The sequence below is a fragment of the Ambystoma mexicanum genome, chromosome 10 (assembly GCF_040938575.1).
Source record: "Ambystoma mexicanum isolate Mex_15411 chromosome 10, UKY_AmexF1_1, whole genome shotgun sequence".
Lineage (NCBI taxonomy): Eukaryota > Metazoa > Chordata > Amphibia > Caudata > Ambystomatidae > Ambystoma > Ambystoma mexicanum.
Window position 1 is genome coordinate 1157088987 of NC_090932.1, and position 27981 is coordinate 1157116967.

Consider the following 27981-nt stretch of genomic DNA (forward strand, 5'->3'; position numbering starts at 1 on the left):
TCAAACCCACAGACAAGGGAGGCGGGATAGTTCTCTGGGGTAAACAACTATATGAGGAAGAAACCCAAAAACAACTCAGTGATGTACGTTTTTACGAGAAATTGGACATCAACCCTACGTCTCGCATAGCGCAAGAGATTAAAAGCCTCATGCTCTATGCCACAACACAAGGATGGATCGACAAGGATGAGAAGGCATTCCTCACAAAAGATCACCCAGTAATACCAGCTTTTTATTGTATACCAAAGATCCACAAAAACACTACCAAGCCACCAGGGAGACCCATAGTTTCAGCCATAGGGTCTATCCTAGAACCCTTGTCCATATACACGGATGTCTTCCTTAGACCATGTGTGAGAAAAATGAAATCTTTCATTCAAGAAACAACAGCCATGATCCTTCACTTAAATAATATTCTGACCTTGCAACAAGACATACTTGTTACTTTCGATGTCGAAGCATTATATACCAGCGTACCTCAAAGGGAATGTATCAACGTCCTCAAAGAGTATCTAGACAAACGCACAGACCTATCCACACCTACCTCATTCATTCAAGAATGTATCCGCCTGGCCCTGACGGAAAATTACTTCCTATACAAAGGACAATTCTACCAGCAGATAATAGGTACCAGCATGGGACCAACTTTCGCACCAGACATCGCAAACTTGTAATTCCTTTATATACAACAAGAACCAGTATAAGAACAAACTAGTCGGATGGGTGAGGTACATCGATGATATTTTCACCCTCTGGAAGGGCAACGTGGAGGAACTACAACAATTTCACACATGGCTGAACACTGTGGACCCGTGCATCAAATTCACTATGCACTATGACACTAACAACTTGGCTTTCCTGGACCTCAATATCCTTAGTATTGAGCAGAGTATCAGTCTGCATCAGTCCTCGCAATGAGAGGACTTACCAGAACCGACGTGCTTCATCGCTTCTTTGCTGCTCTAACCGTTGTGGATTGTGCATTGTGGAGTGTTGCTTTAAGGAATACAAGATCCATCTCCTTTAAAAACCCCTCATCAGCGCAGAGCGCGCGCGTACTATCGAGCAGAGTATTAGTTTGCATCAGTCCGCAGCAGGGAGGCAGGGAGGCTCCTGCGCGGCATTTCAGGGCATCTGCCACCCGACACTGAGGTAGGTGGCAGAGTTTTATTGGCATTATCGTTTGAATTCTGATGAGCATTTTGATTCGAGCACCCTAGACACTTGATCCTACTGTAAGCAAGCGTCCTCTGTATTTCTACTACACGTAGAAAATGGAGGAAGACCCTGACCAACGAACGCTGCCTAAGGAGTCATGTGAAAAAAACCTCCATGACTCCGATTCAACCTTTCAACCTAAACACTCCTACCCCCATATCTATGGCAGTGAGCCCACTTGATCCTCGTGATCCTTTTGATCCTGCTGCTCCTCCAGACCTCCCCTTCCCCCCGCCCAAAACCAGCAGCGTGAGCCATACATCATCACCTTTACCACTTTTTCCAAATCCACAAAAGAATCTAAGACACTTTCCCGGCAACAGGTGGCACTCCATCGTCATCGCTGCTCGTGGCCTCGGTGCCGGCAGAGTTGTCCACCCCGCCGGGATTGGTGGGAGGAGCTCTCGCATTAGCAGAGCAACCGCCCCCTTACCGCCTCGGCGAGTGGCCCGAACTGCGAGTGGATCGGAGGATCCCTCACAGGGGGTCTGAGGGTGGTGGCGCAGGCGAATGGAAATGACGCAGCGCCTCAACAGGAGTCACCCATTGCTTCCTTCTGAGAGACTCGACACACCCAGATCTCCACTGTCTTAATGATGCCAGTGGAAACTGGCTTAGCGGCACAAACCCCTCTGTAGGACCGGACTCTGGGTCATTGTAACAACCATCCCACTGCTTCGGATGCACACCAAGGATACAATTAAGTATCCCCTCAACTGACCATCATGGCCATGGTCCATCCAGCGCCGGAGGAGGCACCTGCAACTCAAAATAATACAGAAAAAACTGTTCTGCCAGAAAAAACATCAGTTCCAGCTGCAGCAGTACTTACGCCCAGCGAGGTAATTCTTGTGACGTCATCCCAGCCTTCCGTTGATTTACCGAGGCAGACTCTAGATCCAGTACCGGAAGAGAACCTGGGCCTCGATCTATCTATGAGACACCAGAATCAAAGTGTTCCCTCCATACTCAACTCAGAGTCAGACTCTGATCAACAATCCATCACCTCTGACATTAGCAACCCAAAACCCAATTTTCCGATAAATAAGAAAAGAATACAGTATTTATTTATTTATTCGGATTTTTAAAGCGCGCGATCAGCCCAAGGGCATCGTGGCGCTGTTACAGTCAAGGAGACACTTGTCTGGTTACAGAGAGGAAAGGTTGATTAGAGTACAGGCATTTTGAATTACAGTCTATGCATACAAGGTAATATTTACAAGGCATTACGTTTACAGTAGCGTTACTTTGTTACACTGTATTTGTTGCATTTCCGTCAACAGAGCGTTTGTGGTACAGCTTAGGTGGGGGTGGAGAGCGCCGGTTAGGTAAAGAGTTTGGTTTTGAGAGATTTACGAAAGGATAGCAGGGATGGTTCGGCTCTGAGAGAGATAGGGAGGTAATTCCAGAGCTTGGGGGCTATGTGTGGGAAGCCAATGCCTCCAGCTTTAGCTTTTCTCATAGAGGGAACTTGGAGTTGGTTGTCATATTGGCTTCTTTTTGGGCAGAGCGCGGATTTCCTGTTTATGGTTTCTGATAAGTATGACGGAGCAGTGTGACTGATACATTTGTGAGTGAGGGTGAGTATTTTGAAATTGATTCTTTCCTTGACTGGAAGCCAGTGCGCGTCTCTCCGGGCCTGAGATACATGGTCGGATTTAGGGATGTGCAGGGCAGTGCGGAGCGCATTGTTTAGCACTATTTGGAGCTTTTTTAGATTTTTTGCATATGTGCCGGCTAAGAGGGCGTTACAGTAGTCTAATTTGGCTCCTATGGTTGCTCTAGCGATGGAGAGGCAATTAGGTGTGGTGAGGTGTGGTGTCCAGGTAGACTCCTAGGGTCTTGACGGCAGTGGAGACCGGTATGTTGATGTTATCAACGGTCATGTGTGAGTATTCTTGGCTGAGTCTGGAGAGAATTTCGCTGGGTGCTAGGATGATGATCTCGGTTTTGTCACCGTTAAGGCAAAGACCATTGATTGCCATCCAAGTCTGGATTGTGGAGTAGATGTTGAGGAGAGCTTCTGGTGTCATCGGCGTAGTTGGTGTAGGCTATGCCGAGAGCGTCCAGTAAGTCAAAGAGGGGTTTAGTGAAGAGGTTGTAGAGGGTCGGTGCGGTGCATGAGCCTTGTGGGACTCCACAGCTTATGGTGGTGGGGGGAGCGTTGGCCTGGTCAGAGTAGACTTTCATGGCCCTGCCTTCAAGGAATGAGGTGATCCAGGTGGTTGCTTTGTGGGAGAAGTGGGCTGCATTGGAAAGGTGAGAAGTGAGGATGTTATGGTCGACTAGGTCGAATGCTGCGGAAAGATCGAGTAGAAGGAGGAGAGCAGGTTTGTCTGTATCTTATTATTTTGGTGATTTGATTTCGCAGGTCTAGAAGGGCAGTTTCAGTCCCATGTCCTTTGCAGAACCCTGATTGCCTTCTGCCAAGGATGGCGTAGGTTTCAAGGTACTGCTGGATTTGCCTGTGAGCGGCTTTATCTAGGACTTTGAGGAGGAAGGGGACGGTGGTGATGGGGCGATAGTTGTTAGGGGAGGTTGGGTCTAGGGATGGTTTTTTTAAAAGAGGGCGGACCCAAAATGCTGTGATGATAGGGGTGAGGGCTGTAGAGCACTCTTTAATGATGGTGGGCGGGCAGATGTCCCCTTTGCACGTTGAGGGTTTGATGTTTTTGAGTAGGGTAGAGACTTCTGGCTCTGTGATTTCTCTGAAGGCAAAGAGGGGTATTTCCGGGTGTGGGTTGAGAGGGGAGTGAGAGGGGGCGTGAGGAATGTGTTGAATGCTTTTCGTTGGGCTGCAATTTTGTCTTGGAGCATTTTGACTTTGCTAAGGAGTGCTGCCTGATGCTTGTGCACCAAGCTTCGTCCTTAGTGATTTCGTCAGGGCTGGACTGAGGGGTAGTGAGTTCTTTGAATATAGAGAATATTTATCTAGATTTGGAGCTAGCTTCGGATATTCTTTGATTATAAGATTCGGATTTGGCTTTGAAGATGGCGCTTTTGTAGGACCGTGCAATTTCTTTGAACTCGTCGAGGGAGGATTGGTTGGGATTGGATTGCCAGTTGGATAGGGCTTTCCGTTTTTTGATTCGCATGGCAGCTAGTTCTTCTGTGAACCAAGAGTTGGAGTGCATAGATTTTTTTGCTTCCAGTGGGGCAATTGAATTAATGGCTTGGGCGAGGGCATTATTGTAGGTGTTGGCTAGAGAGGTGGGATCTTGATTGAACGGATGCTTAAGATCAGGGATATCAAGGAGCGGGGCGAGGTTAGTGGCAGTGAGTTTTTTGGAACTTCTGACTTCTCACCACTTCTGACCATGAGTGGTGGTTTTACGAGTGGGTGTAGTAGGGATGGAGAACTGGATGAGATAGTGATCTGTCCAAGGAAGGGGTGCAATGGAGGTGATGGTCGAGAAGCAGTTGTGATCTGCTATCCAATCGATGGACTGTCCTTTGCAGTGAGTCGGGCTGGTGATTTTGTGTTTGAATCCCATGTGGGAAAGATCCTTTGCCAGGAGAGCGGCAGTCTTATCTTTGGGATCATCTAGGCCAAGGTTGAGGTCGCCAAGTAAATTGGTTTTGGAAGAGTGTTTCAGGTTACTACCTATGATTTGGAGGATTTGCTTTTGGTATTCTGGGGGAGAGCCTGGTGGTCTATATGTGACTAGAAGGTTAATGGTACAGTTAGGGGAGAGGGCTAATTTGGCATACAGAAGGTCGGCATTGTTGTTCCATTGTTGGTCACACAACCTGATGGAGAGGGAGTTTTTATAGATGAGGGCAACGCCCCCACCTTTGGTGGTTTTGCGGTCCTGTCTAAGGATGGTATAGTCCTGGGGGAGGGCGAGATGTATGGATGGGTTGGAGGCCTCATGGAGCCATGTTTCAGATATGGCTAGTATGTCTAGTTTGTGGCTAGTAATGAGGTCATTGATCTCAATAGCATGGGCGTGAATGGAGCGTGCATTAATGAGTGCACGTTTTAGTGTGGGTTTGGCTGGTGGTGGTAGAAGAACGCTGGTGTCCATGGTAGGTGATATGATGGTGGCCTGAGTGAGAGAGGAGGGTTGTGGTATGAATTTGGGGGAGGCAAGATGTGGGATATGAGTGTGGACAGGTTGGTGTGAGTGTGGGAAGGTGGTGTGGGTGCGGTGGCTAAGCTTCGAGTTCCTGTTGAAAGTGGATGGTGGAGAGTTGCGGAAGGAGAGAGATGACTTGGTGCGGGTTCTTAGTCTGTGTCTCCTAAGGAGGAGTCCGGGTGGGTTAGAGTCACTGTGAGGAGGTGTGATATGGTGTATTGTGGTTGAGGTGGAATGCATGATGAGAGGTGATGGTCTTGGGTCTGGGTGGATGAGGGGCAGGCTGAAGGTGGTGCAGAGTGCGAGAGCGCAGAGGAAAGGGTAGGAGCATAGGAAGAGGGGCGGAGGTGCTGTGGGGGGCTGAAGAATGCATTGGAGGTAACGTGTTGTTAGTTCCTTGTGGGGTTAGTCAGGCAGGTCCACAGGCAGTACATACACAGTAAGGGGCGCTATGGCAGGTAATACTAGCACAGTCACGGATGCGCAGTGGTGGGCAGTGCATATACAATCAATGTGCTGCAGAGGCAGGCAATACAAACACAATCAGAGGTACTATGGCAGGCAATACTAGCACAGTCACGGATGCGCAGTGGTGGGAAGTGCATATACAATCAATGTGCTGCAGAGGCAGGCAATACAAACACAATCAGAGGTACTTTGGCAGGCAATACTAGCACAGTCACGGATGCGCAGTGGTGGGCAGTGCATATACAATCAATGTGCTGCAGAGGCAGGCAATACAAACACAATCAGAGGTACTTTGGCAGGCAATACTAGCACAGTCACGGATGTGCTGTGGTGGGCAGTGCACGGTTGCTGGTATACATAAGGCAATGGAGGTAGTTCAAGTGGTAAAGGCTAGGTCCGTTATGGGCTTGATAGATCTAAGATGCTGGCGTACTCACGGCTGGGTTCAGAGAATAAGGCGAGTAGAGGTTCCGGCCGACGGCTTGTACGGCATGCGACAGGCATAGGACAGGCCCTTTTGCTCGGCCCTTCTGCGAGGAGCTTCCGTGCTCCGGCTTCCGCCTATCGGTGGCGGTGGTGGGTGGAAATAGTGCGCCGCAGCCAATCCGAATCTAGGAGAGGCTGGTCAGGCAAATGCACACAAAGATATTACAAAGGACGTGGCGGCCATTGACCGCGTTGATGGTAATGGCGGCGCTGGGCAAATTCAGTCGGGGCAGGGGTATAAAGGTATTCATATACCTTGATATTGCACAGCAGCCTTGCGGGGTGCAAATGAGGAATTTAGAGCAAGGTGGGCCGCAATGTGGATGTCGACGGCGAGACTCACTGTTACATTTCAGATCGATTCCTGCAGATCCCCATATGCTGGGCAGGTCTCGTGGCACTGGAGAGGAGGCTCCTGCCTTCCTCTCCTGATGTGGCTGCAGCTGTAGGATAAGTAGTATAAAAAAAGAGGCAAGGCCAAACCCAAAATTCCTTCGACCCAAGGAATCAGCGATAAACCAACCACACAAAAAAAGAGGAAAACAACGCAAAAGAAAGTAGAGTTACTAAAAGCACTGGTCCTCAACCATTTTCCAAAAAGCGGGGAATTGGGAAACCTTCACTACCAATCCCGCTGCTCTCAAATGCTCTCTTGAACTTTTTCAAGACACAAGGAAAACAGAAACTATCTAATGACTCTGAACCCTCGGATGCCCACATTTTGGAAGCTTTGGAAGAGACTCCCCCATCATCCAAATGCAGAAAAAAGCTACCTACAAAAGAGCCTGAGCTCAGAGAGAAGCCACTCATGAGCCACACAGTCAGGGAAACATTACAGATACAGCTCCTATCTCCCAATCGGAATTGCTGAGACCAGACAATACGAAACAAAGGCACTCACTAGACGTGCAGGTAGGGAAAGCCACCTACCCAGAGCTGAGGACTTTGGGCAATACAATACAAACACCATCAACAGACGCCCGGACACACCAGCAGGGAATGCTGGATATACTGACCTATTGCAGCCAAAAGTCTATCTATCACAGAGTGGAATGAATCCACAGCCTTGGACAAAAACCCATCTACCAACTACAACTTCCTTGCCAATGCCGCAAGAGCACTCAATAGACCCGCTGCGTCAAGGATGCTCCGATACTGGCCCGTGGAATTCCTCCCCAAGGTCATTTTATCCACAGAAGGCTGCCCATACTGGTGCTAGGCGTCGGCACTCAGTCACAAATCCTCTATCCACAGAGTGTAGAGACACACCTCTGAAAAACGGAAGGCTCAGTGATTTCCCATCAGCCACGCAAAAAGAATCACCTAACAACAGGAGAGACATGACTACCATCATGTCAGCAATAACAATTGCAATGGCCCCCTTCTGTAAACTCTATGAAAATCTAGGCAATGCCTCCAGAGACAACACGGCAACCCTAGCCATCATCCAGTCGAAGCTAACCTTCTTGGAAGGTTTTATAACTGCCATAGATCTGAAATATGACATCTCACAAAGAAAAAGGGACATGAATGAAGCTGAGTCTGAAAATGCTTTGTTTCCCATAAGTCAAAATAACGTGCTATCTGGACCATCGGAGCAAAAATCAACACAGACTCCCCTGACTAAATCGAATGACGAAATTGCACCAATATTTCTCAACAAATCTAAACCAGCAACAACTGCGATCAAAAAACAACTGAAAACAAATCCAGTGATTACTCAGAGTGCTGGACACCTACAAAGGTCGGGACAGGGAAAAAAAGCTCTAATATTGGCAGAAAAGGACCAAATAGAAGCAGAGACCCAACTGCCTACACACTCTGAACCTGATGTGACCACGCTGGCAATTCAGCCAATCAAAACCATTATTAATCTGGATTCAGCGAAAACGATGGCTGCTTCCTCAATTGATCTAACTCAGTCACCTAAAACAACGAGTGAATTTTTGGACTCAAGCCTCATAACCGATCTGTCTCAACATCTTGAAAGAGACCATTCTAACAACAGGTATCCGCATGTAGGAGACAGCGGTCCCAAGGAAACTCAGAAAACCGCCAACCTCACTAATAAGACATCAGGCCCATTTCCGGCCTCATGCCAATTACCGGCTGACTCACCGCCTCAACGACCCAATCATGATGAACTTTCTGTAGCAGCTTCAAGAACATCATCAGACTCACTGGCAACAGCCACTCCAAAGCAACCTATCTACGGAAGCCCAATCAGCCAGCGCCGAATTCCACACAGACCAACAGAAAAAACAGAGGCGGATGTAAATATCGACACATCCACCCGCATATTTAAAATAGAGCAGACTTGTAGCAAAGATAAATATATGATCTTGAATCGCCGAACAGTGCTGAAAATAACAGCCTCTATAACTGGCCTAAAGAAGCTGAAAACTGAAGATTTCAAGCTAATCGAGCCATATCACAGAGATAGGCCAAAGCCTACCTGCACATTAAGGTAGATGCAATCCAAGATCTGAGTCGGAACGCTGGAAAAGAATTAAAACTAGCTGGCTTTCTTCTATCTGAAATAAAAAGCTTTGCCCCAGCACACAAAAAAAGGAAAACAAGAAGAACAGTCCATAAACAAGAGAAAATATGAATCCAGCTCAGCAGACCAACATACCTCCCGAAGAGCAGAATTGAAGGCCCATTTTGCCGATACATCAGACAAGAACAAGGAACTTTGCGCAATGGACTGTCACACCTCTCGAGAGTTGGCTCTACTGTCACTGGGTGCTACCGTCAGTGTGTCTGCACTGGCCATCTACAGGAAGACCCTTATACAAGATGGCCTTCCGATTTTCAAAACCATCGCAAAGAGCTTGTGTCAACGAAATGCAAGGCACTTCAGAAGTGGATAAATCAGCAAAAAAATAAACTGGAAGACCTAGCATGCACAACAGACGATCTGATTTCTAACCCACATAGAGTGACCCAAAAGCTGAAGAACCAAGACTGGATAATAATAGGTGAGCAAACAGTTGTGATCAAGTACTTGAAACATCTGCCGCCAACATATAATAAGTTAAAATCACCTTTGGCGTATTGTATAAAATTTCCAGACAAAAAGCTCCGGAGCATCTTCCTTAGAGCACGACTCAATCTGCTCCACACCAGAGAGATCCTGGGGATAAGAAGCCAAACCAGTGTGACAACATGTAGACTGTGCAAAATTCCGGACTCCAAAGAAACAGTTCGGCACCTCCTGTTAAATTGTACTACCCTAAATTTAGAACGCACGGCAGTTTTGGCACCCCTATGGGTTAACTCTGTGTTGGTAGAAGAAGACACATGGTGGTGTTGCCTTATTTCGGGGGAAAAAGCACGATGGGCAGTAGCTACATGTAAATTAAGGGAAGCAGCCTTTTCAAAAATAAACAGCAATGACACCAATCGCCCTCCAGCGACTAATCAAACCAATTGTAACCCATAATCACATGACAAACCATATTTCGTGGCCTGGGTTCCATCATTTGGAGGGGACTTATGTAGATACTTAATGTGGCGAACTCTTGGCATCTGGCAATGTTTGGAATGGAAGCCTTTGGGCATATCGGCAGGCTTGGACTTCGAGTTCATAGGATTGATTAACCATGCAAAACAATGTGCAAATCTTTGAAATTGATTGGAAGAGAGTATCTGTAAACTTCATTTTGCTTCTTCTTGTAAAAATCATTATTTTCTTTCTTTGATTACATACAAGTAAATAAAAAAAAAAAATATATATATATATATATATCCTTAGAGCAGAAAACGGGACAATCTCAATGACACTGTATTGCAAACCAACAGATAAAAATACACTATTACAATTTTCCAGCTTCCATCCACAAGCCCTTAAAGAAAATATACCATTCAGACATTTTTTAAGAATAAGAAGGAACTGTTCCTCTCTGCCTGAATATGACCACCATGGAAAAGACCTTGAAGATCGTCTGAGAAACAGGGAATACCCGAGGGCGATCATTAGGAAAGCACGAAAAACGGCAAGAATTTGCAGCAGAACAGATTGCCTGACAAAACAGACGAGGACAGAACACGAAGAGAAGATGACGTATGTAACCACCTTTTCACCAGTGAGCAAAGCACTGAGAAAGACAATCTTGACAAATTGGCACTTGCTGCAAACAGATACTTTTGCACCAACAAAACCAAGGTTCGCTTTTAAAAGAAGTAGAAACATCAAGGACCACCTGGTACATACGTACCCTACAGAAAAAACTTCACAACCTGCCCAAACTATACTCTGGCATCTCCAACACGTGGTAGGACACTACGGCTGTGGCAAGTGCTTGGTCTGCCACCTCACACAAGACCGAAAAGAGGTATCCCTAAATGGCATCATATGGAAATACAGGACTTTCTCCAATTGCCTGACCAAATGGAGCATATACATGATTCGATGCCCATGCAACTTGTTATACATAGGAAAGAGCAAACGCGAAGTGAGACAAAGGATATGTGAACATAGGTCCTGCATAAAACAAAGTAGATGATAAACCAATGGTGGCCCATTTCGAGTAAAAACAACACAAACACACGGAACTAAGATGGTGCATGATTCAAACAATAGAAGCTAAAGCTAGAGGGGGAGATAGGGATCTAGCACTAAGAAAATTAGAGCAAAGGTGGATACACCACTTAGACACGGTGAAGAACGGTCTCAATGTGGCCATAGAGTGCAATTTGTTTTTCTAAGTGTCTTTCTCACCGTTCACCAAGTGTGTCCAAAGATATGTCATGAATGTAACATTGCCTAATCTAAAGCAACTATGGATGGTTTAATTTTGTTAATTGGATTCAAGATGTTTATCTGGCTATGACACGTTTGTTTTCCGCTGACATTGCATTGCAACTTACGTTATAGCACCACTATGGCATGAGATCTCTGTCTGCAAAAATGCTCTAATATGTGACCCCACTGCGGTAATTGTACCATGTGTTCATCTCTGTAGATGCCTGACTGTATAGAATTGAGGCCGTGTTGACTAAAAACACTTGACCATGTAAGAAACGTACTACCGATGTATTATAAGCTATGCATGAACACGTGTTCATCCATACATAGACCTGTTACCTGACTCACTACTTACCACAGGCTATACACATGAGATATACCAAGCCCCTAAGGAGCCCATGTCCCTGGCAGATACTCCTTAGACATTACCAATATTAGACATTGCTTGTACGCGCAAGCGTTCACTTCAATGTAATAATGACACATTCTCAGCCTGCTTGTGTTCATTTATGCACAGACATGGTGTCCGACTCACGAGTCACAACAAGCTATGCACAGGAATTATACCAAGACTCCTCTGTGCGCATGCCCATGTTAGAGACACTACCCCTCAGACAGAACCAATGAGACACTGCTCCAAGATGCGCGCCCGCACAAGTCAAACTAACAACAAATAGTGAGCACGCATGTGCGTAGCCACTGACACTGCCATTTCACGGCAATCTGCAGCTACGCGCATCCGAAGGTAAGATATATCCGGACCCCCCACGGCCTCCAGCCTACCCGGCACAGTCGTTTCTCTCCAGAACCATTAGAGAGCACTGTGGCACCGACTGGGTACCCCCACAGACATGCATGCCACGAAGCATATTTTCTCGCACTGCACCGGGCGAGACTTTTTTTGATGGTTCACTCGATCACAGACACGGAGCGAACTCTATAATAGTATATAACCACCACTGCAAAAAGCATGTTTTGGCAGATAGTCCAACACCATAGCCAGAAAGGGTGGTAGGGGCACGATACTCAGTGTGCACCCGCCCTTATCTAATCAGATAATTACTATCTTCTCCAACAGTTATTTAACTGGAGTCCAGATCGAATCACTTCAAGATCAAATTACACCAAGCGCACAGAAGGCGCATGCAGCGAGAAACAAACTGTTTCTTCGTCAACCTATGACACTGAGAATTAACTGCTCAGGTAGGATACAGCCCAGCACCTCATCAGGCAACTTCAGTCCCTGTAGAGACACCCCATGTTTTTAATCACACTTTTCTTACCTTCAGATGTCCCACATCAGTGCATAACTTGTGACACCATCAGGTCCACTAGAACTGTCCAGAAGACGGCATCAGAACACCAGCAACCGACTCTGTGCCAAAAACACCAACCAGTGTCGACTAGATAGATGTCGGGTCAATTTGACCAAATTATCAGTCACCAATATGTACCAACCCACACGGCAAAGAAATCAAATGTGCAAACTAATGTATGAAGTGCATTTGATATGCCTTAAGGGCAAGCAAAAGATTACATTGATATTAGCTATGTCGTGCTAAGAAAAATTGTTTGGTTTTAGAATTATATAAATAAAAAAATGGTGTACATGTGTTAAATGTATCCTGGGTGTTCTCTAAAGCACAGTCCACTAGCAGGGATATGTCAATAGTGTGCTGGATCCTTTCACGACCAGTGTCCGCAAGGTGGGGTAGCCTTAGTCCTTGTCTCATAACTGTTATACCCCCTCATGACTTAGGCCCCCTGCAACAAAAAAGAGGGCAAAAGTTCAGATTTTGATTTCAGACCTCAGAGTTGAAAAGGCGTAAGACCAAACGGGAGCACTAGAAAGTAATGAACTGTTGTGAGAAACCAGAAAGTGTCTCACCCACTAGTGCTCGGGATCTGTCATCCAGGTGGCCAGGACACCACCATCACTTTTGGATCCAGCTCCCGGGCGTGGACCAGTGTGGGAGGATCACCTAGGTGAGGGGTCTTCGGGTAGTGGGATACCTGATGGCGAGATGCGATATCCCTTTCCCTGCAACATCTTTACCCCATCCTCCCCTTTCCCTGCATAAACACTTTCACATGGACAGCCTGCTCTGTGAGAAAACAGACTCACACCTGCTACTATGGTCAGGCAATGTCAGGCAATTGTTGCTAACCATTCGCACCTGACTTCCATTAAGCTTCCTCGCATGATAAAAGGCTGAGCACGAGAGAACACTCTGAGCGAGGCAAAGCAAGCGAAGATGTGGCCGAGATGTTGGCCGAACAAGGGAAGAAAGACGGCAAATCAAGAAAGGTGCAAACGGAAGGAGATACCCTTGACCTTCGCGATGGAAAGCTGTTACTTTCTAGAGACCTTCAGATTAAAAAGCGTGAGGCCAGGAAACCACACTAACGAATCCTGCATTGTGTATCAGAGATACCCGGCACCCTTCTGCACCGCTAAACGAGTCAAAAAGAAGTAGCAGCTGCTGTGATACCATCCTTGGCTCCAAGATCAAAGAAACATCAACACAGCTGGTGAGTTGGGGAGACCTATGCAAGACTGGTCTGTGTTGAAGTCAAGGTGGCAAGCGGCAACATTGGATGAAGAACGAAAAGACAGAGATTGGTAATGCATGTGATGAAAGACGCGAGGAAAGTCTAATGGCTGATGGATGATTAAACTGTAGCAAAGAAGATACAATTTGTGACAGAATGGTATGGCACCGTGAGTGTGCTCAATCGAAGGTCTCTGTGAGATATTCAGCCAAGAAGTGGCAGAAGTGAAAGTAAAAGACAAAGAATGGGAAATTGAATGAATCAAAGTGGTCCTGCGATGGTTTCAGCAAAACCCATCACACAATCAAAGGTCTTCGGATTTTCATACAAAGGGGTCAGAGCCTGAATGAGGGAGATCCGTGGTCCGAACCTGAACGAGGGAGAACAATTGTGAACTCTGTGCTAAACGGGTCTGAACCAAAACAAGGGATATCCGTGGTCTGAGACCAAAGAAGGGAGACCAATTGCAAACCTGTGAATGTGAAAATCCTGATAAGAAAGGAACTTTGGTGTTTGTTTGTTACGTCAGATCCGCTGGACTAAGAGACTGTCATTGGGAGAGAGACTTTGGCAGATGCCTGTGCTTTGAACTGTTTCCTCGTGTCCAAGAAGCCAGAGGGTGTGTGAAGCTCAAATGTGCCACCTAGTACCATGCTGAAAATGTGGGGAAGGGAAATCAACTACTCAACTATCCTAACATATTATTCCTTGAACACTTTTCTCTTACCTACATTGTTGTCCCACACCATTTGTATTTAGAAGTAAGGCTGGCAATAGGTCCATCAGTATAGGCCCTTATTTTGACTGAGACTCCACTAGGACTGCATTATTATTATTTGATGGTCATAGTTCCCTTGCTTAGATTTAGGATTAGATAGGCATTCAACCAACCTATTGAAGTTCAATAAACAATCTTGAACTGTGATCGCTTGTATCTGTCTTCACTATTTGATACCATGCCTTCCTTACACTGTCCACAGACCTCCTTGAACTCAAATAGGAAAAAGGACTTGAAGACCTAGAAAAGCAGACAAAACACCTTACGCTAACAATGTATGATGTGAATAACCACAGAAAGCGTGTCATCTCAGAATATTCGGTGTGCCAGATGCTGAGAATAAGACACCAGAGCAGGTGGAAAAAGTAGTGCAGTAGCTCATTACCTACCTAAAGATGAAGAAGCATTTCGGTGAAGATTGAAAGGGTGCAAAGATGAAGCAGAGCAAAGGAGGGTCTATGGTTGATCGTCATCCGCTGCCACAGATTTAATGAAAAAGGGAAAATATTTTGAAAAGCTAGGGATGTTTGATAACTGGGATACAGTGGCAAAAGGTAATGATCTTACAAGATCTACCTTCGTTAACCATGACTAAGAGTCGAGAGTGCCGACCATTCATGACGTAGCTATGTTAGGAGTAAAGATACAAATGAGCATATTCATTTGCCTTGATTTATGAGCGTGGAGAGGGGAAATACAATGTTCTGACCTACTCTGAGGAAATCAGCCAGGTAATGCACACACAGGTTGATTTGCCAGAAGAGGGGAGAAGTACAGGTGTAGAAAAGGCAAGCTGGAAAAAGCACTCAGCAACTGACATGAGATTACCAGGCATAAGATGCCAGGATCCGGAAGGTTTGTTTAATTAAAAGCAAGTGGTAGGGGCCAGTACTGCACATGAATGCAGGCAAATTGTGGAGAAATGCATTAACATGGCAAAAGTGACCCTTACTTGATAGGAAGTTTACAAGATCTTGTCTGTAGGTTTTGTTTGTGCTGGAGACTCACTATAAATTGGGGGATGAGAGTAGGTGCAAGGCACTAGGCCAGGATGACTGGGTTTCACAGTTGACTAAGAACATAGGAGTGGGTATTATTTTCTCTAAAGACTTTATTTTGAAAAGATGTGGTGGACCTGGAAAGGTGTGGTGGACCTGTATAACAGGTTATTGTTGACTAGAGGATGGTACAAAGGGGATAAATACATTCTAGGAGCTTTTCTGGCCAAAATCAGGGACAAAACAAAACACATAATAGAAAAGACCACAGAGAAATACAATGGTAGAACAGAGATATTTCTAATAATTGGGGAGATTTTAATCAGATTTTTAACCAAGCCCGTGATAGATTGGTACTGGATAAATCAATGAGTAATGAGGATGGTGCAATGCCCAGGCTGTTCAGATTGGTCCTGCAAAAATATTGTTTGATAGACACATGGGAAGTAACCAAAGAGCAGGAGAGAATATACACCCTTTTCTCTCAGATTCATGAAGGCAATTCATGATTCAAGGAACACAAACAGCATCTTATACAAGACACAAGGGGCGTCCCAATCACCTTGTCAGACAGCAATATGGTTATGGTGACCAGGAGCTTCCTATTGGAGGAGAGATGAGGGTGAAGATGGCATTTTAACAAAACATTAGTAAAAGATTCAGTGTTTAAGACGGCATTTGAGGAAGAACTGGAATATTATTTTGCGCTGAATGATAGAGTTAGTGTAGTGCGAGGCATTGTATGTGTTACGCTCACCTGATTCCCACGGGGACGTCGATCTGGACTGGCCTGGTGCCACGTAGAGCCGAGATGACTGACTGGACAGCTCCACTTAACTTCGTTTGTCGGCTCGTATGAATATCTTTCTGCAAAGGAGAAAGGGAATTAACCTCCCGTAATTTGAGCGTTAACCCACCTTCCACTCTCGTTGTCTGCCCACTGACCACTCCCGATGTTCCCTCTTATTCTCACCTGATGGTTTGGAAAGATGAGCTCTCCATCCTGCATCGATCGCAGGGGCGCATAGACGACCAGTTACTTCACTGGCGTGGAGGAATTGGTGAGTTCCAGTATTGACTCTAGAATCCAATAGTTTGTAAGAGTTCAAATGTCTGATCTTCACTCTTTCCGATTCCTTGTAGGTTGCCGGCTTAACCACCACAAAGAGTCCAAATGGCAGTTGGTGAGAGTCAGGTAAGTCTATAGTGGTTTTCCCCTTAGGGGCCGGGGTACGGCGATGATGCAGAGTTAACTGCGCTGACCCGAGATGAGGTGAGTACCCCCCTGCGGTAAATCAGGTAAGTCTTTGGGGGGTAGCTTGTAATGTCCAGTGGTTTCCCCTTAGGGGCCGGGGTGCGGCGGTGATGCAGAGTTAACTGCGCCAACCCCAGATGAGGTGAGTACCCCCCTGTGGTAATCCAGTAAGTCTTTGGGAGTAGCTTGTATTGCCCTTTTGCATTCCCGTGCTCACCTGGCTTTTCTTGTCCCCATAGATATCGGAGAGTGGTTTGGAAATGCAGAGTTCGCGATGGAGTGAGGAAAAGCTGCACTGGATGGTGAGTTCAGGGCGGCGCTGCGAGGTGCGTGACGGCGCGCGTGCGATGACTCCTTCAAGATCGACGGCACGATGGATCAAGAATTCAGGTAAGGTTTCAAGTTTGAACCTCTTCTCCTTCTTTCTTTTCGTTTCCAGGTAGTCCAGGACTGAAGCGGGAGTGGCTGAAGACTGGAAGCTGCTGGAGGCACGGTGAGCGTTACGCTGCTGAATGCAGATTAACGCGAAGCACGTGCGGCTGTCCGGGCGTGGTTTAAATAGCCTTGGAAGAAGTCCCAGGTAAGTATTCTTCCACAGCCCCCACCCGAGTAGAAAGTAGTCCCTTTGGTAACATAGTCCCTCCTAAGCCCCATTTGGCTTGTGGCTTCGTGCAGCATGGTCTGCACCAGGTAAGTATGCAGCATGGTCTGCATTAGGTAGGTTTTCTGTAATGAGCCTGGCGCCCATGGCGCCAGGACTGACTTTATCCCTATGAACCTGACGCCATAGGCGCCAGGACTGCACCCAAACAGCCGCTAACTGGGGTTTTTGGGCATGCTCCAAATGGCATGATGCCTGCTTCCGGGGTTGCTGGGCCTGGTCTGGCTTCCCGGGGGCAGGCATCATGACAGTATGGGACACAGCAAATGCTACATTTAGGGGTCTCTTAATTAAGGAAGGAAGAAATGACTCAAGAAAGATAGAGAATCTTGATTAGATGGGAGTTGGGGGCTCTCTTTTGGTCCGTAGGCTGAGGAGGCAAACGTTTGGCAGAAGGATAAGGGGAATGAGAAGTTATGAAGGAAAAATAATAATAAAAAATAAATAAAGATAGCTGTTTCACAAACTAATACGGAAAGTTATGCACACTAGAAGAGGTCTTGGAAGCAGAGGTGGCAGCGTTCCTGGTCCCCTACAACTTCTGATGATTCCTGGAGAGAATCTATGGATTCTAAACTAAAGAGGGTAATAAAGGGAAAGGGGTCCAGTAAAAACAAAGGGAGATACAGCATTACAGTTCTGTTTTATACAATATTTTTCAATCTCTTATCCCCTGTACTAGCAGCAGTATTTAGTTGTGTGCTCATGTGACATGAGCTTCACCCAACTTTGTCAGAAATCTTAATCATGGTAATTTACTAAGCAAGAAGGTATCCCACGCAATGATCATTCTACAGACCAATATCGCTTCTTAATTTTGATGCAAAGATATTTACAAAGGTTCTTGGTATGAGACTGAATTTAGTACTGCCACTATTCATACATACAGACCAGGTTGGATTAGTCTCGGGAAGGCAATGGCAGACAATATTAGAAAGATTCTAAACCAGATCAACCTAGCTACGAATATGAGGGTTGCTCCGATAATATATTATCTCTCGATGCTGGAATAGAAGGGTTAGGGTGGCAGTTCTTAGTGGGCATCCTTGCAGAGTATAGGTTTGGTCCAAATTGGATGAACTGGATAGGTGGGATATATTCTAAACCCTTAGCAGTGTGCATGTCAATGGGGTCTCATCCTGTAGTATATTGCTACAGAGGTGTGCACTGGTAATCCAGTCATCAGCGGAGAGAGAACATAGATCTGAGGGTATAAAAGGATTCCAGATGGGGCTATGGCTATTAGTGGATCATGTCCTGCTCTTTATGACTAGTCAACTAAAATCTCTTGAGGCCCTTAAGCAGGACCTAAAACGACAGCCATCTCTCAGGGTATACAAGAAATGTGGATAATTCGCACCTTCTCCCATAAGGATTAGCTAACCAATAAACTGTGGATAAAGTGAAAGTGTTCACCTTTAAAATTTGTGAAGAGAAAATTAAACACCTAGGAGTGTGGTTAAGCAACAACTTAAACAACCTCTTTCAGCTACATACATTTCACTCCAATGTGATAACACTGAAGATGGATATTCAGAGTTGGCGCAATTTGGGACTTTCATGGATGGGACGTCTGACGATGATTAAAATAAACATGCTACCCAGAGCACCCATTTTTACAATGCTGACAATTATGGTTCCAACTCACTTTTTGGGTGATATTAAAGTCACATTAGCTTTCTTCTTTTGGGATGGGAAAACCCCAGAATTCCCTATGGGCATCTCACCTTTGTCTAAGGAATTAGGATGGGTAGTGTACCCATAGTCTGGGTGTTCATTTTTGGCATCTCACCTTAGGATTTTACATTATCAACGTATTACTTCTGAGGATAAGCAATGAGACCATCTGGAAAACAGAGCTCTGCATCCAGTCAAAGTTTGCTAATGGCCTTGAGCACCACCATCATGTTCACCTGGGAAAATCGGGAAACACTCTACCATGACTCTGTTGTGGTAGATATGGAGGAAGGGTCAAATTATAGGCAAACTCTTCTCTTGGACTTCCTTATTCAGTCTTCCCCTCGCCTAGGGGACATAGTGGTTGCCCAGAGGTTTCAGATTTGGTTTGAGGCAGGCATGGAAAGGGAGGGTAATCTTTGGAGAAAGGGGAGGTTTATCAACATAATTACACTATCCTTTGCTTACTGTTAACAGGATGTTTCTCACAAGAAATGTTTAAATGGGCATATCTCGATGCCCCTATGGCATTTGGAATGGAAATTATATTTTCTTCCAGGAAACAAAGATTAGGGGATTTAAGTGGAAGATGGGATAAGGATTTTGGCTTTGCAATAACCGAAGAGTTAAAATCCTTCATATGCAAGAAAGCATACAAGACCTTAAGCTCTGCTCAGTTTAAACTACATGGGATTCATTATTAAATAGGTGGCAAATCTGTAAAGTTGGTAGACCTCTACCCAGGGGTTTCAAATTTATGTTCGAGGGAGTGTGGAGAGAAGGTGTCCTTCTTCCACATGTGGTGCTCTTGCAGAGTTGTGCAAAGCTTTTGATCTTAAGTACTCTTCTAGCGAAAGGAGGTTGAAGCTTTGCATGAATTGAAGGACCCCCTATTATTGTTATTTGGAATTCCCTTTTAGTAAGATGGATTGCCAAAAACAACCCTGTGTTGGATTACGGGAGGAAAACCTATTATGATGGACTGGGAGACATTGAAGTTTAGCCAAACCCAATAAACGCACGGTAGTAGAGTGGCAAGGCTTAGTCTCAGAAGGGTATAGGGGAGTGATCTAGGGCTACAATAAGTCCACACAGATAACACAAATATTTCCAGTTAGGCAGGCAGGAATGAAAATATACAATGAATTATTTGGCCTTTAAAATACACACTAAGCATATGAAACCTCTAGGGAAATATTGTCACGTGCCTACTATAAAACAAATGTATGCATTCACTCTTAAGAAAAAATGCATTTTATTCTATAACCAGTGTAACACGGATAAGTACTCGGATGCAGGAAATTCAGTAAAGACACTTTAGAATAACCATAGAACAGTTTACCTAACACACAGGTAAGTAACTCGCTCAATTCCAAACACTAAGGCAAGCCTAGGTAGGGATCATTGACCAGGTCGCCACCTACCAAAGTCAGGAAAGAGTGAGACAGGAACAGGGTTTTACGCCCATGTAACCCTATGGAAAACAGGGGGAAAAGGAACATATGTGTTAACTTACCCCCTCTGACTCTGATTTCTCCACAGACCACTGCTTAGGTTCCAGATTCTGTTGGCGGCAGAGTCTTCTGTGCTTGGTCCCGTCGAGGGAGACCCAGGGGTCGTGGGTGCAGAAGCCCTTTTTGGAATCAGGATTTAGTTTCACTTGGTTGCTGGGCTTAGATCACAGTTTCAGGCACCTTCCGGCTGAATACCCAGTTGAAGAAAGAGCAGACGACCTCCAAACACTGCCAAGGAGCAAAAAAGACATATTGCATAGGGAGCTATCACGGTCAGAAGGCAATGACGATCTTCAATGGACGAACCGAGGAGCAGGTCCAGCACAGCTTCTCTTGATGCAAGAAGGCTGAAAATGCAGGAGCAGGCACCTTGTAGTACAAGCTGAAGATCCTTCAAGTCCCATGGATGCACAACAGTGACGGCTGCAGCGAGGTGGCCCAGGAGGGAACTGGTCAGTCCACCGGTTGGTCCAGAGACACTTCTGAAGTCATGGATCCTCAAGCAGGGGTTGAGACTGGTTGTTCTGTTCCCATTGTCCTGGGGGTTGAGACACTGGCAAGGGCCTTCTTGAGATCAGGACAGAGGAGCAGGGATTCACCAGGGCTTCACAGGAGTTAATGCTGGTCAGCTGCAGGAGTCATCGTTGGGTCATCAGCAGCTGCAATTCTTTGTTGGGGTCTTGGCTCCAACGAGGATCTGTCGATGGCTGCAGGAGTCCTCCTTTCATCCTTGATTTGGGCTGGGAACTTGCCTACGCCCACCAATGGCAAGGATCCGCACATTCTAACAGGCAGTGGCTATCCAATCATTCAATCACAACATTTGCCCAGCAACAGACATTCCGGCACCTGGATGTGGACTGGGACCAGACAGTCCAAGCACGCACATCTGGGCTCACACACAAACAGCCTGTCATGTCTTCGGTACGTACCTCCGGCCATGTCCCGTCATCCAGCACTCACTCTCCTCCACCTGTCCCCCAGGGCTCAAACAGGCAACCCGGTGTGGCTCGCGCGCTGGCGAAACAATCGCCGCATGCTATTCAGTCGCGCCTGCGGCCGTTTTTCCATTGGCAGTTGCCATGGAGATTAGGCAGCCGCTCGAGCCCTCGTACCGTGTTGACCCGGTCACGTGACTCGTCCAAACGGTCATGTGCCCCGGGGTCACGGTCACGTGACTCCAATCATCGTCGCGTGACCAGGAGGTGAACGTATTTAAACCGGGCAGTACCTGTACTCCACGCTTCACAGCTGATTTCCTTGGAGACCCTGACTGGCGGCGAACTTACTCGTATTACTTACCCGGCTTCCTGAAACCTTGCTCTTGTTAATTGGACTTCCTGCGGATCACGTTTGGCCACGGCGACACCGGCTCCTCTGTTCAGCACGGCTCTTGACCTCGGACTGAATCACGGACTCCCTCTGGATCTTGCTCTTGGTTATTCCACGGAGCTCTTCCTGGCTTCAGACCCATCTTTCTGCTCAACGGACTTCTCTTGGATCTTCCAGATCCCCTCGCTGCACGGTGGGTCACGCCTCCCAAGTGGTGGTTGTAATCAGACTGTTGGGACCCTTTATTCCGGTACAAAATTCTTCAGGTGGAGACTGACGAATTACATCTGGTCCTATCCGGTCCCTTGCCTGAGTGAGTCCTGGAACCATCCTCCCTTTCAGGTTCAACGTCCTTCCTATCAAGTCCCCGGTAAGACCCTGATTGTTCTCTGTTTGATTACTCGTTGTGCCCTGCTTGCTTGGATTGTAATCGTTGCCTTCCCTTACAGCTACCTGGGGGTTCCTGGTACTTCAGTTCCGGCTTCGGATCTTCTCCACCTGTGGCCTCAAGGGTTGCACAGGGAGTGATAAGTGATTCTCCCTGTGCGGCACTTGGGGACGGAGGTCTCCTATATCTTCACGACTCTCAACGCACAACACAGCCTCTTTGCCCAGGAAAGCAGGAGCTTTCCCCAGGAAAGGGCTTTCCGTATATGGTAATTCCAAACCCGAGAGGCAGGAAAAGGCCAAAGAACAATATGGCCAACAGACATGTGAAAACCTCATAGCATGACCAGTTTAGGGCACTAGTCTCCTTTAGTAGCCAATTGCGGTAAATGCAAAGGTGCATGGAAAAAAAGTATAATACACAGTAGAATGAAAATCGGCTGCCATCAGCCCATCCTAGGCACATTTCCAATGTAACAGAAAACACATTAGAGAAAATGTTGTAAGGGTATAAAGTAATTTAACTATACTTCACTTTATGTTGAATTTTGAAATTGTAAAAATACAAGAAATTTACTAAGAGGGGAATAGTCTCTCAACACTGATAGTCTGAGGGACTGATCAGTTTCCCCAAACGGATGAGCCAAAAGACCAGAAAAGTAAAGCAGGAGGCTTTACTTACCTCCAAAAAGTCAGGTCAAAAGTCTAAACAAACCAAAAAGAAACAGTATCCTGTAGAAGCCTATGGGAGAAAGCAGCAAAAAGAAAATCCTTCCTATCACCTCTAAGAAAATTCTTCAAAAATGATTTCTCAAATGGCTCTTCACTAAATACTTAGTACAATAGTTGCAGTGTTCCCTACCTAACAAACTAAGGTGCTCGTCAGTGGTTGGCGCAAGTCTTAAATCAGATTCAGTGAAAGCTAATCTGTTCTGATCCTACCACTGTGATAAGAAATAAGGTACAGGAGAATGACTTCCTTCTCCTCTTACATGGGTTCCCTCACCCCCAAGTGCAGTTCAATATGGAATTCGTAAATATCTGCTAGCCATCACTCTAATCAAACTATATTGTTGCGATATTGGATTCTTACAGGTCTTATTATGTTCCTTTACTGCTTTCTCTTCTTTCTCTTTTGTTCTTCTCTTTTTTAGCTCCATTCCGTCCTAGAATATCTCAACATTATTCTCTCACAAATGTTTTTGTAGTCTCTTGTTACTGACTTTTCATCCTGATCAACACAAGCTATAAAGTCCCAATGTTCTAGCTCACCTCTTTTTAATAATTGTTCTAGACTGGGATGAGCTGTGTTTTCCACCATACTTCATTTTGACTGGGCCGAGTATGAATGTTTAGCAATGAATATCACTCCCTATCAGTATTTTCAGTACTTCTTTTGGACTGGGATGAGGATGAGCGTTCCAATAATGATTATCACTCTACATATTTTCAAATACTTCTTTTTGAATGGGACAAGGATTTTGACTGGGACGAGTATGAGCATTCCAGTAATGATTATTACTCCCTCTCTGTATTTTCAATACTTCATTTTGACTGGGACAGTCTGAGTGTCCAAGCAATGATTCTCTTTCTCTTTTGCCCCCTCACGGGTCTCCCATTTTCCCTGTTACCTGTATTTTGTAGGGATAATGTCACTGGGGTCCTATATGGACGGGGACCTTCTTGTCGTTGAATCAGAATGGCTTCTGACCTTTTTAGCAACGTCAGAGACTGCTGCTTTGTTCTTCTTTCATTCGCTTTCTTCTGCGACAGCTCTTTACTCGTGATATCGGCATTGTTTATGGACCAATAGGTCAACTGCATCTCACATTTGGCCACTCCACCACTTTTCCTCCCTTCAGGGCCAGGATGTCTCTCGGATGTCCTCTCTACACTTTAGCATTCTCTGTCTTTTCCTCTTCCCAACGCAGCGCGTTGGCGACTTGCTTTGGGTCCCTGTTCCACTCGGTGCCTCTTCCTTTTCCCAAAGCCTCGCTTTTGTGAATTCCCTGGATTCTCTTCCTCACATCGGATGCCGCATGCTCAGGACTTTCTCAGCAGGGCAGTACCAGCTGATTTGAAACTCGCAGTCTCTCTCTGTTCGTAGGGCCCGCCTTCCTGTTTTATGACATTCTAATGGGGCTTCCCTCATACATTGTGCAAGTCCTTGTTTACTTTAAGATTCCCATTCACAATGGTTTCGAGTGATCTTCATCCCAGTTTATTTTAAGCTTTCTCACAAAGACACCAATGCTACACTTGGTTGACAAGAACAAACTTTACTTTGTTCTTCTCTTCATGTCTTCTTTCATAAGATCTTGTTGAAGAGGGTGTAGTGATCTCTGGTTTAGGGAGTTCCTCATTGGAGTGGGAGTCCTTGTCTCCAAACGGGGAGTCTCTCCCTGTGAGGTCCCGCTTACCTCTACCCCTAGGGAGGGTTTTGCGTAGCGGGCTTGCCTTCCTAGACCCACAAGGAAAGGTTCCCCCTTGGGGAGAAGTGACAGAGTCCCATGATTCGTCACAATACTTAAGGGGTTTATTTGTTGATGTATGAATTATTGAATATTGCAGTTATGGTGTAATTGTATTAAATGTGAATAAACACAAACTGGAAACAAGGGATATAGTTGTGCCTTTTGGTAAGCCACAAGAGAGTTTGATTATGCCCTTTCCTTTTCTGAGGACCTATCTTCCAGAAAAGAGGTCACCAAAATAAGTGCTCTGCGTTCCAGGCCCATGGAATGTGTCACTGCCTGTCCAGCAGTAATTTGTCATTGGTGGTGCCAAATGCAGCAGTTAGGTCATAGAGGAAGAGAATGCAAGTTTAGTGCCTATAGGAGTTCCTCTGTGAAATCATTTTGCATCATTCCGGTGCTCGTCGCAGGCCATTTCAAAAAGGTTCCTGATAATTGTGGTGCTTCTGTAGCTGGAGCCCTATGATTATTTCTAGAATTTATGTCAGGAAATGAAGGTTAGGGATTGGGCAGAAATCTACGGAAATATAAGACTGCAAATAGGCTGTGAATGGATTTCCTATGTTTTTTACTGTTGCCATCTTGTCATCAAAGAAGCTTGCCAGGTTGTTAGATGTGGCCTGTGCCTGGGTTTTGCTGTCGGGGGCCTGCAATGGTTTGGCTGTCTCGGGAGGGTAGATCAGGGGCAACGCGCTCGTCTTGGAAGCAAGACGACGCTGAGCAACACAGATTCAATCCCCGGGTCCACGCTTAGAAACCTCTTGGTATTAAGCACATTATAAATAACCCATTAAATTACATTTCTCTGCATGTTCCAGTCACCATATTCCAATCTGTCCCAGACTTGTTCCTGAAGGGAAGAGTCTAACCCACACTGCTAAATCCTGTCCTCTCTGCGGAAGAACAACAAATAATCCCAGACATGTTTGGCATTGTTAGTGCTCCTCAGTGAGTACCAGCTTAATTCTACAGTGAACATACCCCACGTCGCTGCCTACAACCTGGCAAATACCAAAGATTCACAAAACTCATAGAAAAGTGATGAACAGAAAGATGTGAATCCATTAGAAATACTGATAATCCCCCTGGGCAGCTCGCATTCCATGTGTATAGCCTGCCTCTGCCATTACAGAAGTGGTCCAATCATATGCAAATGGGCCTTAGTCTCATCGCCCAAGAGAGCAGTCTGGCACCAACTGCGAGGCCATACACATTCTGTACAACAGCAACACAGACGACCTCAGACAGAATCAAGGAATGCAAAGCTGTGAGGTGGCAAAGTGATACTCAAAGCAAATTCCAGGGCAGAGTAATAACAGTGGAAAAGCAAACATTTTGTGGAGAATAAATAGTTCAATACCAGTACAAGGTAGAGGGATCAAAAACAATTCCAGACAAAAACGAGTTGCAAAGGTGAAAAAAAGCAGTGTACTAAATATATTCTTCCAATTTTTCCTTCAGTGTGAAAGATTATTAGTTCCATTAAAAAGCCTTTACAAGGTTCTAAAAGCCATTATAGAGACTACATATGTTTGACACCCATGATGTGGGTAATCTTCAGGGCTCTGATTGACATAAGTATCAATCCTGTAGAAAATAACAAATATAATGATTATGAATTAACACCCATAAAAAAGGATATTTTTGTTCATAAAAAGTCAATAATACATCTTAAAAAAAAGAAACGCCACATTTGCCACAAGTACACAAAATGTTGTCTAACCAAGTGACTCAAGAAGAAAAAAGCTGGGTGGTTCTGGAAGTGACCATAAAGAGAGTGACATACTTCCCAAGATCCTCAAAGATACGTAAAGAGAGAATATTAAAATGAAACGTAAATATATAATCACAGTGCTCAAAAAAATGAATGCCATATGTGGTTTAGTGGGCATGAATTTACAAGTATGCTGTGAAAAAGCAATCCTGATTACCTTTGCACATTACATGGGATTTTGAGAATGCTGTATGCAGACTCCTCTGTGCACAATATGGTATTCCATGAAAAGCAAAAGGGACTGTGGTAAGCTGTCACCCAAATCTGAGGATGGTGTCCTGAAACAAACATGTCCAGTAGCCCAAAAAAGAAAATGGTGACCGGTCAATATTCAACAAGATTACCAGATCACGACACAAAAAACATATGATGGGAAGATTGAATAGGCCGAAGAGTGAAAAGGCAATACGAATCAAAGCAGCAGCCATTTTGGGAACAAAAATGGCTGCATGGCCTATATGAATAACAACATTTCTTTAAAAAGCAAAACATTATGAATGCTTGACTATAAAGAAAAGCGGTAATACATCTGAAAAAGAAAAATCAGTAATAAATGAAGTAAGATGATTGTATGTACCACTTACATATGAATCAGGAAAACAAACATGTTAAAAGTAGACATGACCACAGAATCCGGTACTCAATACAAAGAGAAGTCATTTGACTATTCTAGGTGCAATAAAAGGCGAGATACAAACCTGATATGACCACAATAAATATAACCTTCAAGACAATTCTACTTTAGAAGAGATCACTCACATTGAACAAAATATTAAGTAAGATAGAAATTGTATGTACAAACCCCTGAATGATTAACTAAATTCACGTATACATATTTGACATACCAAATTTTTAAAATACATGAAATTCTAGGTAAGTTCTATAGATCATCTTACAGCAATTAGCCACACCCTCTGTTGGCTTAGATTGATGATGTAATGTATAGGACTACGTAGCGTTCTGGATCTTTATTCTACTGATCACTATTGCTTCCTGTTTCCCCATGTGTAATAACAGGAGTGATATGTTCTATTTGATGTTAAATACCACAAATTTGATTTGTGATAGGGTTGCTTCTGGATGTAGTAAAATGTGTAGGTTGCTGGAACCCCCTCAAGTGGACCAGTGGTTTGTTTCAGAATTAATGATTGCAGCTCAGACATGTGCTATACATGGCATGTTTTCATGTCTCCCCCACTGCAATGTAAACCTATGTTTTCATGTCTTAGGAGCAGTGCTTCATCCAAAAGCAGCAGGAGAAGCTGAACCGAGCCCTGCAGGAAGTGATTCTAGAGCACAAGAAGGCAATGACGACCATTGACAGTGAATTCCTTGCAAGGATCAACAATTTAAAGAGAGGTATCAGAGACCCCACTGGAAGGCAACGTCAGGCAATACAAAAAAGCACTGGAGGCATTATTGGGAATCAGTACCACATGATACCAAGTTGCACTGAAAGCACTGTTACAGGTTTATTTACCTCATTTAGGAGTCAATAACACATTATGCAGAACTATGCTCTAGGGTCCATTGGTAAGTGGTTTGGATGACAAAAAAGCAATCACAGTTTGGTTCCC

General features: G+C 45.2%; 1 protein-coding gene across 2 annotated transcripts in view; it reads left to right on the forward strand.

The window, feature by feature from the left end:
* Window positions 1-27981, forward strand: part of LOC138492113 (STE20-like serine/threonine-protein kinase) — a 520802-nt gene that overhangs the window by 382379 nt on the left and 110442 nt on the right. For both annotated transcript variants that reach the window (XM_069619087.1, XM_069619086.1), the window contains exon 13: window positions 27634-27763. In XM_069619087.1, the coding sequence (XP_069475188.1) occupies window positions 27634-27763 (130 nt within the window). The remainder of the gene's footprint in view (window positions 1-27633; window positions 27764-27981) is intronic.